This window comes from Lottia gigantea (assembly GCF_000327385.1).
Source record: "Lottia gigantea unplaced genomic scaffold LOTGIsca_82, whole genome shotgun sequence".
NCBI classification, from domain to species: domain Eukaryota; kingdom Metazoa; phylum Mollusca; class Gastropoda; family Lottiidae; genus Lottia; species Lottia gigantea.
The window spans coordinates 918,468-931,842 of record NW_008710725.1 but is presented as its reverse complement, the minus strand read 5'-3'; the positions used below and the strand labels follow the sequence as shown (position 1 = coordinate 931,842).

General features: G+C 37.5%; 1 protein-coding gene across 1 annotated transcript; it reads left to right on the top strand.

Moving 5' to 3' along the window:
* Nucleotides 1-4,290: 4,290 nt before the first annotated feature.
* Nucleotides 4,291-12,794, top strand: LOTGIDRAFT_169148 (hypothetical protein; the record flags this gene model as incomplete). The annotated part of the gene is made up of 7 exons (XM_009067449.1): nt 4,291-4,525; nt 6,567-6,671; nt 6,918-7,081; nt 7,430-8,107; nt 8,428-9,699; nt 9,881-11,266; nt 11,676-12,794. The coding sequence occupies 7 exons, from the start codon at nt 4,291-4,293 to the stop codon at nt 12,792-12,794; spliced, it is 4,959 nt and encodes a 1,652-aa protein (XP_009065697.1).
* Nucleotides 12,795-13,375: the final 581 nt, after the last annotated feature.

Here is a 13,375-nt window from a genome sequence, read left to right as displayed (position 1 = left end):
ATTAAAAGTTGTTGGACCAGTTTTTTACAGTGTAAAATCATTCATGTCTTGTAAAGTATTATCGACAATAATAGAGGTTGGTGTGTTTTGCCCACATTAATTTAATGATTGGCATACCCTTTCCTTGAATATTTGAGGTTTCGTTTTCCTCATTGTGAGTGATATAGTCCTCGTAGCTTTAGGGTTTTGCCTTACATCTTTAGTAAGGCCACTACATCCACCGTAGCCCTTAGTTATGGACCCGGACTTGACATTTGTGTCAAGCACATATATTTAGTTAGACGTTTTATATAGAACTTTTTGATAAAGCTCAACTATGACCACCCGTAACGCTTTTTAAAATAAAAGAAATCTATAAAGACAGGACTTTATCTAATTCATATTAATGCATCAATAATAACGTTTTGTCAATTCAGAAACCACCAAAAGGAAGAAAGGCATATCAGTGCTCCTTTAATACAAATCGAAACCTTCCTTCAAAATTGCAGTACAACTATGAAAACAATTTCAACAAGGGACGAAAAGCATTTCAAAGCAACCAACTTGTTATAATGAAAAATTTCATATAGATATAACTCTTATAGTTCGAACTATTTCTATTGATCACGACTCTACAGTTATTATATAATATGTAACGTCTAATAGATAATACCGAGGCGTGACGGTTTGAATATTTCCACTATTCCGTTTCACAGGTAAGTTTACATTTTTATTGTTCATTTCAAATTATTAGCGTACTGGATGATGACAGTGTAAATTGTTGAAACATTGTGTATCATTAGATATAGGAGTAGTATGCCATAAAATTTTGTTCCGTTATTTAATGGATTTATTCAAACGAAAGCGTTCTTGAATACGACGTAGTTTTGTCAATGGACAGGGCATGCTTTTATCTTTTCATTTTTTTTTCTAATACTAATTTCCCTGATTGTTCACTGTAGAGTGTAGCAATAACCAAGTAACTTGTGTAGAAGTGTAGAGATAGCCCCACCCCCTCTGTCCGTTCCTAATTTTTATCATCCAATATTGACCTTCCCACGGACATTGAATAGTAAATATAATACTAGAGTGGACAATAGTGGTCTACTATAGAAAATATATAAATATTCTTATTGAAACCAGTATTTGAATTGAAACTACAGACCACACTTAATTTTAAATTACCTAGTCCTCTAAATTCTTTAAAGCCCTTGAAAGAACTCAATGTCAGTTACCTATCAATGTGGACAATGCTGTAAAAATTAGTTATGTGGACTCTCTGAAAGGGATGTCGAGTTGACAAACCTAAATACCAAATAGATGTTATTACATATGTGAACTCTCTGAAAGGGATGCTGAGAGGACAAGCCTAAATACCACATAAGAATTACAAGCTATGTTGACACTCTAAAAGGATATCGAGTTGACAAACCTAAATACCATATAAACATTATTAGCTATGTGGACTCTCTGAAAGGGATGCTGAGAGGACAAACCTAAATACCAAATAAGAATTATGTGGACTCTCTGAAAGGGATACCGAGTCGTATATAGTAAAACAATGTATGAAGTCTGAAGGTAGCTCGACCAAACCCTAGTTCTTTACAAATCGTTGATAATGCCCTATAATATTTTTTTCTATATACTACTACATGTTATTGTATGTATACTAATATTACCTATTTTAAACAACCCTATTTTACCCCCTACAGATATTTACCTTGTTGTTTCTTAGACGAGGAATTTTTTAAGTGAGTTCACATACGGTTATAATCTAGCCCGAAAAATCTTTCCCTACCCGTTCCTCGGACGTGGTAGGCCTTTTATAGGGATGTGATTCCGTCAAGGTAGGTTAGAGTTAGATGTGTCGGGCTTTATCATATCTTAAAATTTGTACATATAAGTGCATTTTGTGTCACATTAAGTGCTTTTTGTGATAATATCTTTGAAATTTAAAACTTTTTGAACCAAAAAATAAATAAAATTGCCGTCACCTATAAGGTGCTTTTGAAAATACTTAATAAGTTTGGGGTTGGGGCTTCTCCCCGGGAAAGTTTTTTCAACGTATGCTCGCCTGTTTATTGTTCTAGAGTGGGGCCCCCCTATGGGGCGAGGACCCCCGTTGGGGTGAGGACCAGTGGAGTTGATTCAATCAGTCTCTGCGGTAGTCGAGCCACTGGAGCTAATTGAAAGTAGAGCGGAATATTTATTAAATTAATGAAATATTTGAGATGTGAATGACAATGTTTCTATTATCTAGTATTTATCTATTGTCAGTATATAGCTCTAGGGTGCTAGTTTATTACCTATAGTCATACTACTCATTAGACTGAGGTCAATACAGATCTTTCAATGTCGCTTGTCAATTCACTCAACCGTCTAAACTAGACAGTTATTGTCTGTGGACGATTATTGATTTGGGGTCTCCGACTGGCTAATTTCTAAGTATTTTGTAAGGTATTGTCATTTGTAAAACGTCGGATTTCATTCTTATCCGTGCTACGGGTAATTTTCAATTTATTCAAAGGATAGACACCTGTGGGCTACAGATTGGCTGGTGGTGTTCGAATGGCTAATTTTGTTACAAATATCTATAAAAGCGTTTAAGGTAGGGTAATATTATTTGTAAAACGTCAGATTCCATTTTGGTATGTGATACGGGTAATTATTGAACTAGACACTTGTGTTCTACAGACGCTAATTGAGATATTCAACTGACTAATTTTTGAAATTCTAAAAAATGTTCGATGATATAATATTTCCCAATCGTTCAGAAAACATTATAAAAATGTCTATTCCTAAAAAGATTTATATTAAATTTCTCAGCGATGCATAAGAACGATGTGAGATCAAAGACACAGAAAAATTGCCGACCGTTTTATTGTCTCGATACTAACATAACAATAGTCCATTGCCAAATTCCATCATTTAATGTCCAAGATCAAGTCAAATAGTTAGTTTGAAGGGATATAGCCACTTACAGGAAATATTCTTTATCCTTTTGTGCACAAATTTGTCAATTTTTGTTAATATTGCGAGGTCATATTTTTTTTTTTTAGTAATATCTGTAGAAATGAAATAAAATGAATGGAGTTTTACGTCCTATTTATCTGCCCCTGTGTGGGTTAATGAAGACTGGCAACGCTTCGCAGTGTGCATTTTTGCAAGGACTGTGGCATTAGCCTACGCTTTTTGGATGTCCATCTGTTGAGGGATGATTTACGTACCCAGCCTGTAGCGCACGGGGCCGAGAGCTTCATTTCATTCCAAATTCTTGCGATATAAACAATCTAAAATATTTCGATAATTTGGTTTCAACTATTTTTTTTAAACTTTTCTATTTTATTTTATTTTAGGGGGAGGGGGTGTCTTTAAAGATTAACTGAGAAAGTATAACTTGTTACAATTTGTATAAGAATGTTTCAATATTAAACTCAAGGCAATGTTTAGTATGGGCCTTTCTCTAATATTGACCGTAAACACAGTCATCAGAATTATTGAACCAGTCTAACTACCTGGTCGCTATTCTCATATTGTGTACTCTCTTAATTTTACTCCCTGGCTGATATTTCAATATTGAATGTTGTGTAGGTCGGACGAAATTTGTCAAGATTTTTTGTTAGAAGGATACAATTTTTCTTAAGAGGTGAGACGATTTTTGTTCAGAGATGTTTTTTGTAATGAATTCGTAAAACTGGAGTCTGTGTTTCTTCGTATATTTTGGAAAAAATCTCGTTTGCTGTGATTTGGATTTCTGCTTTTGACTTCAAGTTCGAACTTTGATGCAAATTTCATAGAGAACAAAGAAATAGTTAATAGTTTATGATATATGTGAAACTTTGATTTGTATTTTTGGATAAATACGTATTGTTGTGATTAGGATTGATGTGTTTGACTTGAGACTGGATTTATGTCATTTTCGGGCGTAAGTTCAATCTTGTCGTCGTGCTTTGTAATTGGGATTTGTGGTTTTGGTTAGCATTAACTTGTTATTCTTTCAGAGAGTACACATAGCTAATAATGTTTATTTGATATATAGGCTTGTCAACTTTACACCCATTTCAGAGTGTCCACATAGCTAATAATGTTTATATGGTATTTAAGTTTGTCAACTCAGCATCCCTTTCAGAGAGTCGACATAGCTTGTATTGTTGTCCGTTTTTTTTATTTCATCGGACTAAATGGATATTATTATTTTTTTATTTTTAGATTTTAATTTTTTCGAATCTGTAACTTCGACTCTGAAAGACCTACCAAAGCCGACCATTATATCAAGCTTTCGCTGAGATGAGATCCTAAAAGACATTCAAAATGTCGAGTGTGACGGTAGCGTTAGTGTTACTCGTGGTACAATTTTGTGTCGTGTTAACGGAGCATATATTTCGCGTACCAGGCGAACAGGAAATCGTCTGCCTTTTTGACATCCATGCCAAATTTCAAGATGGCCGCTGCGGCGATTTCAATGAGCAGACGATGGAAATGGCCTACACAACTTTATGGAAAATGGAACAGTTGAACGTAACCAATCCTTCATCCGTCTCTATAGGTAAGAAACCGTTCCATGCTTTCTATGATCATAACCAAGGGTTACTCGAGTTTTTATGTCGCTAGCTAGGTAGGACATGCTCACCTTTCAAGAACACCCGATGTCACCCTGAGACTGGGTTTATCAGCTAGTTCACAAAGCTAACATTGTTAATTTGGTTACTGTTTTTATTATTTCCTCATCCCTTTTGGAGAGTTCACAAAGATAACATTATTTTTTTGATATAATATGCATCAAATATAAGCAAAATGTATGATAATAACATTTCAAAACATCAACGACTGCCAAAATATTCCTCGTACAGCGGCCAGAAAGAACGAGAAGATATGTTAAGCTGTTGACATGTGATTGTGTATTTTTACTGACCGCAAGTCAATACAAATATTAAATATTCAACTTTCAATATTAACAATCAACAATCGACACATGCCTGTCATAGTTCACTGCTATAACTATCTCATAGCGTGCCAACTTTTCTTGATAACGACCTCCTTATTTCTGATTAGAATAGAACTTTACATTTCATTGACATACTGAATATAATTATAGAGCTATATTTTAATCAGATTGACATAGAGCTACAGCTTGTTTTTGCTTGAATATACTTTAGTCTCAGAAACGGGATTAATCTTTTTAGCTAAGCCAATCAGTAATAGTGTTTACAGCTCACCTTCGAAATTTGAGCCTTCAAATCCACGTGTGTCCAGAATTATCTGCGTTTGAATGTTAAAAAGGCGATTTCTTGAGAATCTGCCATATATAGAAAAAAAACATATATAGAAATAGAAAGTAAAATTCCTAGTATGATTTCGGGTAAGGGAGGGTTTGATTCTCCCAAATGTACAGGCCTAGGGTGGAGCAGACACTTTATTTAGAAATTAGGATTAAGGGTCTTGATATTGGGTTTTCTTCTGTTCTTATTCTGATCTGAAATTAGAAAAAATAACTCGACCAATTGGCGAGAAGTATAGTATCTGTTATGTAGCCTACTGATTGTTTTTTTTTTGAAGGGATTATGCGATTTCTAGTATTTCTGAAGACTATCTACATTTATTCCAAAATTAACCCAAGATGAGCGTGAATCTGTCACTTAAAAACATTTCAATTGAATCTCTTTTTCCATAAAAATATTCTAACCCCATTTCTAACACAGTGTATACCTTAAGAAAGAATTTAACTAATGACATTATTTATTCGAAAATCACCATTTCTCATGGGTTATAAAATAAGGTAGCAATTTTCTAAATTTACCCCAACGTTAAAGTGCCAAATTCAAATTAAGAAATACTCAAATACTCAAGATAGTTGTAAGTGTCAATATTTCACGAGTAAAAAAAACCTGACTTAATTTCTATTGCTAACCTGGTTAAAAACCTGTAGAATTATATGTCTGATTCGACTAGTATTTATTCAGTTAACAAAGTGAAATAGAAAGGTTCAATACAATAAAACGTTAAGTAAACACCTTACTACCGTTAGCGATTGATATCTCAACTCTTATAAAGACAAAAATCTGTTAAAGGCTCGCCATTTTTTAAAACTGATAAGAGAAGATTTTTCACGAACACCTTACTACAGTTAGCGATTGATAACTCAAGAACTACATTTCATTTCATTAGTCCAATAAGATACAGAACAGTAGGATATAAAACTACATTTCATTTCATTAGTCCAATAAGATACAGAACAGTAGGATATAAAACTCCATTTCATTTCATTAGTCCAATAAGACACAGAACAGTAAAATATATAACTCCATTTCATTAGTCCAATAAGATACAGAACAGTGGGATATAAAACTACATTTCATTTCATTAGTCCAATAAGATACAGAACAGTGGGATATAAAACTACATTTCATTTCATTAGTCCAATAAGATACAGAACAGTAGTATATAAAACTACATTTCATTTCATTAGTCCAATAAGATACAGAACAGTAGGATATAAAACTACATTTCATTTCATTAGTCCAATAAGATACTGAACAGTAGGATATAAATCTCCATTTCATTTAAAAAATGTCTGCTTTATATTTCAGGTCTAAGTGTATATGATGTCTGTGGTTCAGATAAGAGAGCAATAGAGATTCTCAGTCAGTATGTCCGAGCTGGAACTTCAGAAGGAAATGACACAAGATTAGCAGGTAATTCGATTTATTCTTATTAGACTCGATATAACCTTTTTTATAATTTTGGCATATAGTTCATCTACAATTGGATTTGGCTATTATACTATAAAAATCATTTTACTAGACCATTTTAATCTCGTTTATACCAATATCAACTGAATTATGTCTTCAATCAACTCGATCGGTTTTAATTAAACACGAACGCAAAGTAAGATAATCATTTTGAAAAATATAAAATAAGCGTTCCATTTTTTTTTACAGGAGTTATAAGTTATACTGGCACTAAAACCGGAAGTGCCATCTCCACTATGTTGCATCATCTTCATATCCCACACATACAGTTCACTGATGACGTCATAGCAGACGAACAAGAAACTTTTGATAACAGAAAAATCTTGTCGCTTACACCATTGGCCAGAATTGAAGTAAGTGTAATTATTCAAGCTTAAAGCCCAAGCTCAGTTTAAGCTTCTGTTGTGTGTTTACTTGTACATATGTGTTCAGATCAGGATCACGATTCGATACCCCGGACAGTGTTTTCGAAGTATGGTTCTTACTCAGTTTAACAGTACGTTGGTGATACTGCTAAATACTCTAGAATAGCAGACCTGTGCTCATGAGTACAATAATTCTCAGAATACATCGATTGAAGTAAGCTTTGGGGTTCTGAGAATGGGTTCCCCATCTTTCTCAGCTTTTAAAAATTCCAACAACAAGCTGATCCATTGTTTTGTATATAAAAAATACGACAACTTTTTGTGTTGTATTTTCAGGCAGCTGTTGACGCTCTTGGTCTCCTGAACTGGACGTACGTATCAGTTCAAACTCTACCCACAGCTCCTGCCAGAGCAGAACAGGAATACTTTACTAGAAGGCTGAAAGAGGTCGGGATCTGCCAAGAGAAACTGCAGACCGCATCTGAGAACAATGGTACTTTAACGATACACAAAGCTGTTCCCAAAGCCGTTGTTGCGTTTACTGGAGACCAGTTAACAAAACAACAGCTGTTAAACGTCCGAATGGATCCCACAAACAAATTGTTGTTGGTTGGTGATATTGGAAACGTGTCAGGTTCAAATTTCGGAGACAATATTATGGTTTTATTGGAACAATATACTCACATAGATGGTTTAGCGGAATACATTTCGGAAAAGCAAAACTTGAATGAACAGCCTGGTCGCCTTTTACCAAGATTCAACTGCTCGGAGGGCGAAAACGAGTGCAGCCTTCCAACTATGTCCTCTCAGCGTCATCATGTTACCGGAAATGCTGTACGGACTCTATATAAAGTCATTGAGACGCTCGCTGTCATGGAATGCACTACTGACAACGACTCCTGTTCACCTGCAAGCCTCGGGGAACAGATAGAGTATCACAGTAATGGTGGACAAGCTGAAAATTGGAAACCTTACGTCCAGTTGGTGCCTTTGTCTGAAAGCTACCAAGAGGAGGTAAGATTCTTATGAGCATAGAACAGCCAACAAGCATTCCACCAGTAGAATGGACTCTCATAACCGTTATCCATTGTTTGCCACAGTTGAAGGTAAAGGAAGATGCACTAGAAAACTACTTGGTACACTTGTGTGGCTCCTACCACCTCCTCACATCTCATGATTCAAAGAAACGACTCTTTGATGAAAATGGATTCTTCCTCCCTCCCCTATCACTTAGTTTTGCGTCAAACATACATAAGACATGGATGTTTTGCACACCAGAAGTACTTGAAGTTGCTAGGTTCGCATGCTCATGGCTAATTTAATCCTTTTTTCAGACTGATTCTACATTTTCAAATCTCCACGGCAGCGTAAAAGTTCAAGGTCGTCTGTCGGAAGATGTGTTCGGTAGTAAATGTGAAGAAAACTGTTTGGTGTGTTCCATGTGTGATGCCAAATATTCATCGAGTGAGCGGATCATCATTCGGGATGCTGACATTTTTATCGTTGGATCGTTTCCGATTTACAAATCATCAATCGGTAACAGATGTGGTTCCGCAAATCCCCGAGGTCTTCAGGCAGCCCGGTCTTTTCTTTCCGCCATTGACAGCTTCAAAACTAGGTATAACGATACGATTGCTCTTCAGAACATTACTATTGGCGGAGTGGTGTTCGATTCATGCCCTTTTACGGACAGTCTCAAATCCAGGATTAGTGACGTAGAATCCTGTATTTATAATTATAAAGATGCCTCTGGTCACATGGTCAGCCTTCCACCAACCAGAACTACTGGATATTTTAACTATTTTGACGATATTAACAATATGGCAACCACTTCCGGTCCGAAAATCACTGGTACCGTATCCCCTCTCGGATTTGGACTCGATGAGCAGCTGAACTACATCAAATCATTGATCAAGGTCCTTCAGAAGGTCAAATGGACATATTTTAGGATTATTTACTCGGCGAATAAAAATCTAAAATCAATGGTCAACGAATTTCATGAACGAATCGTCGGAGAGAGTTTGTGCGTTGCGGAAGTGATCGAGATAGGACCGAGTGTGGACGACTATCTTCCTCAAGATACCTTGATGAACACGAAAGACGTTGGAACGATCTTGTTCACCACTCTGGACGACACGGTAAAGATTCTGGACTCCTTCCAATCCTTCAACTCCTCCAGTTCTAAACAAAAGTTCTTCATGTTTCCGTGGAACGTTGAAGCTCTTATTGCGATTAAATATCCAACATTTTTGGAAAACGCGTTAGTGATTCGACCTCGCACGTGGCTGGAAACTCCCGGCATAAATGACACTTTGTCAGATGACGTCATACCATGGATCGAAGAATTCCAAACGACATCGAACGAGACCGATAAATCGAACGCAGACAAAACAGTGGTGGTTGGCGTTGATATTCTTATGTCCACTATCAACGCGGTATATAGAGAACTATGTCCAAAACAAAATGGCGTCTGCAGTGAGTTTTCCGATTTCAAAGCGTTGAAGCCACGATTAGAAGAAACGTTCAGTATGCTGATTTCCGGCATGGAGTCGCCATTTGAGGTGTATGACGTCAGAACAGTGAACGGTAAACTAGATTCTGTGCAGGTAAGTGAGAATTCTTGTTTACTTCTGATCTTGGTCAAACTCCCGGTAATGCTTGGTCACACTTCCGGTGACTTCTATGGTGCATGTGAATCCGTAAGAATCCATGTCGTAGGCTACTGTAGACCAGGATTAGAAGCTCTGTTTCATTTTATTTCGTAATTTTTTTCTATTTGATTTCCAGATAGGTGAAGTAGACGTTGAAGGTAATGTGAAACTAGAGTTATCGAACGTTGATAATGCTAAACGCGGTTATCTAGACATACCATCCAGTGTTTGCCAGACGTGGTGTCCAGAGTGCTACGTATGTTCACACGGGAGACAATCCGGGGAAGATTTGTTGTATTTGCCTGGTGAAATCATCATCACCGGTGTTCTACCAATACATCAGAGTGGGTTGTCACCCTTTACATGTGGTGATGTCGCAGACGATATTTTCTCTCAACAGCTAGCGGAAGCGTTCATGTATGCTGTTGAAACTGCTCAAAGGCGGTACCCTTATTTGCTAGGTCGCGTCAGTGTTGGAGGAATGATTATTGACAGTTGTTCAAATCCTCACAAATCGACTCAAATGATCGGAAATTTTGAGACTTGCGACTTCAAATTCCCCAACAGTGATCTTCTGATCCCTTCTCCTAAATCGAATCTAGCCTACATCATTCACGGCGAAAATTCTTCTATGGACAGTGCCGTGAAATCCGCTCAAGATCTTGGGAAATTAGCTGTTGCTACATACAACTCGATTGAGAATCCTCAGCAGATCAGCGGTGATTCCAGCGTCCAGCAGAAAAACATGGCGATCGTGGATCTCCTCGTTAAATTAAACTGGACCTACATCTATCTCGTGACGTCAGAGGATTCAAGTTATCGCGATCCTCTCGAAGAATTTCTTAAAACAGCTTCAAATCGTGGAATTTGTGTCGGAAAAATTCTAGGATTAGGAGCTACTGTGGAGTCCATTGTTGAAGTCGCGAAGTATTTGACGGAAGACAACACTGCTGTGGTCATGATGACGAAAAGATCCGACATTAAACTTTTTTTCAACAGTCAGAGCACGGATGTTCCCATCCGTCCGTGGATAATCGACATTTCCGGAGACGATTGGAACTCGGAGAACGTTTTAGATGTAAAAGTTCCACAAGGATCTTTGCTCATTGACAAAAATGGAAAACAAAATGTCGCATTTGAAAAATTTATGTCAGATGTTGACGTCTCGTCGTTAAGGAATTCTGATTGGTGGAGACAGTATTGGCAAATAAAATTCAACTGCAGCGTGTCATGTGACTTTAATCTTCAGAAGATTTCTTGGCGGCCTTTCTCGGTGAAGGCAGCTAGGATGATACGGTCGGTTGATATTGCTCTACACACTATTCATCAACAGTATCTGGCGTCATGTCCGTTGACTAATGGTATCTGCTCGAACTTTGTGAAATCCGGAATGTCCTTGATCCCTTCTAGAGCGTTAGAAGTGTATTTTCGGGAAGGAGAGGAGAGAATGGAATTCAATGAGAATGGTCAAATTTCCCAAAAGTATCAGATCAAGACGTACAGCTCTGATCAACAGTATGAGGTAGGCCAACACACATGTCCACAGACTTTATAGGATTGGCTTCAGTATTGTTATGGGTGTTTCATGCTCACCTTTCCGAAACACATGATGCCACTCTTCGACTATGCATCTCTTTCCGAGAGTCAACATATCTAGTATTGTTTTCTGTTCTCAAAGTTTCTATTGCCCCTGTCCATAGTTCTATTTTCTGTGTATAGAAACATCAGACATATCCCAACTGTGGGTAATATTCCAGAGAGTGATCCACAGTTGTACTATTGTCTATTTATAGATACAACACACATGGATTATAATCCATAGGGTCGTCCTCTGTACTGTAGGCGTCATCTCTTACTCAAAGTCACATACCAAAAGAATGCCGAACTCCTTGTGTGCAAAGGTTTCAAGCTTAGTCTGTTTTTTTTTTCAGGTCGGAGTATGGAGAGACGGTGTCCTGACTTTACAAACCTCATTCTTCCAATATCTTTCCTCATCCACTTGCACAGTAGACTGTAACTGTGAGAATCGGGTCAAGTTCACCAACGTCACTAAGGTGGCGGAGCAGCAGAGCAGCCCTGATCGCTTCGTCTACTGGAGAAATAGTGGAATCTTTACTGGGAAACTGTGGGCCACGGTGTTAGTGGCAATAGCCGCAACCGGAGCCTTTATTTCAGTTGTTCTTATCGTTTATGTTGTTCATAAAGTATGCAACAAGACGCTGGCACGTCGCTATGTTGGTTTGGGTATCTTGCTTCTTGTGGGAGTCATGCTTTTGTTTCTGTCTATTGTGCCTTTTGTGTTTACTCCCTCGGAGACGCTGTGTGGATTAAGGTTTGTGATGCCTGGTTGTGCCTTTGCATTTTGTTTTGCTACCATTCTCGTGAAATTGACGTCGCTACGGGATTACCGTTTGATTGGATTAGGAGGCGAAGTGTCCAATTTAAATCAGTATCTGTTTGTCGTGTTCGTTACCGTCGTGCAAGTCGGGATCGCTATTCAGTGGTGGGTGCTCAAGACACCACTAGTGTTGACGAAAACTATGGATAATGTAGTGTTCTATGCGTGCCATTATGGACAATTGGAGTACATTCTCCATCAAGTGTACATCATGGTGTTAATCCTGTTGTGTGCGACCTACGCCATTACGGTGCGTCACGAGACCAAAAACATGGGAGAAGCTCGGCTTCTGTTGTGGTGTTGTTGGTTATGTGTGCCGGTTTGGATCGCCTGGATCATAGTGTTCCTTATCCAAGATCCAGAGTATTCCGATCCAACAGTGTGTGTTGCCATTGTGTCGTGTGCGACTCTGATGATGACTGTCATTTTCATCCCGAAAATTCACATGGTGGCCAAAATTAAATACAGCATATCTAAAGGTGCCACCAGTTTCCAAAATGGCTATAAACTGGATAGCGAGTTCTTCTATGAGAAGCCTTACTCTTTACCAGGGACCCTGACTACCAATTACTCCACGATGAAAACAGGATACTCAACCACCAAAACTCATCCGAGGAGCATCTCCAATTTTGATGCAACTTTAAGCTATTGAGCGTTCACATCTTTTACAATACTTCCTAGTCCCTGTCATATATATAACATAGTCCTTATGTAAACCTTTAGTGACACTTTGATCAAGGGATCAGTTCGTCCGGAGTATGGCGGTACAGTATACTTCTATGTGTATGCATGATACATTTTGTGTTTAGTTTGTCCTATTCTACTAGCAAATACAAATTATCGAAACGTCAGTCCACATCTTTGGATTAAATACAAAATCGAACTAACAATAGGTTTGAAGAAGGCAAGTATACATAGACAAAATCAAAAAGGAGTAAAGGTGAGATGAACGTTTAAGAGAGACTTGTTCAGAAGTTACCGAAGCTTTGCGCTTAATTCTTAGAACTTGTTCTTATCTAAGGTTAAGTCCAAAATGGTCATTTAAGCTTGAATTAAGCTTTGATCTTAAACTGAAGCTTAAACTATATTTGTGAAGCATGAAGCTTAATATTTCAGCTTAAATGACATAACTAGCTCTTGGCCTAAAATAAGCTTTGAGCTTAAACTATGAAAACTGCTTCTGATCTGAACTAAAAAAAAGCTTAAAATCCTGTGGGAAGCATGAACTGAGCT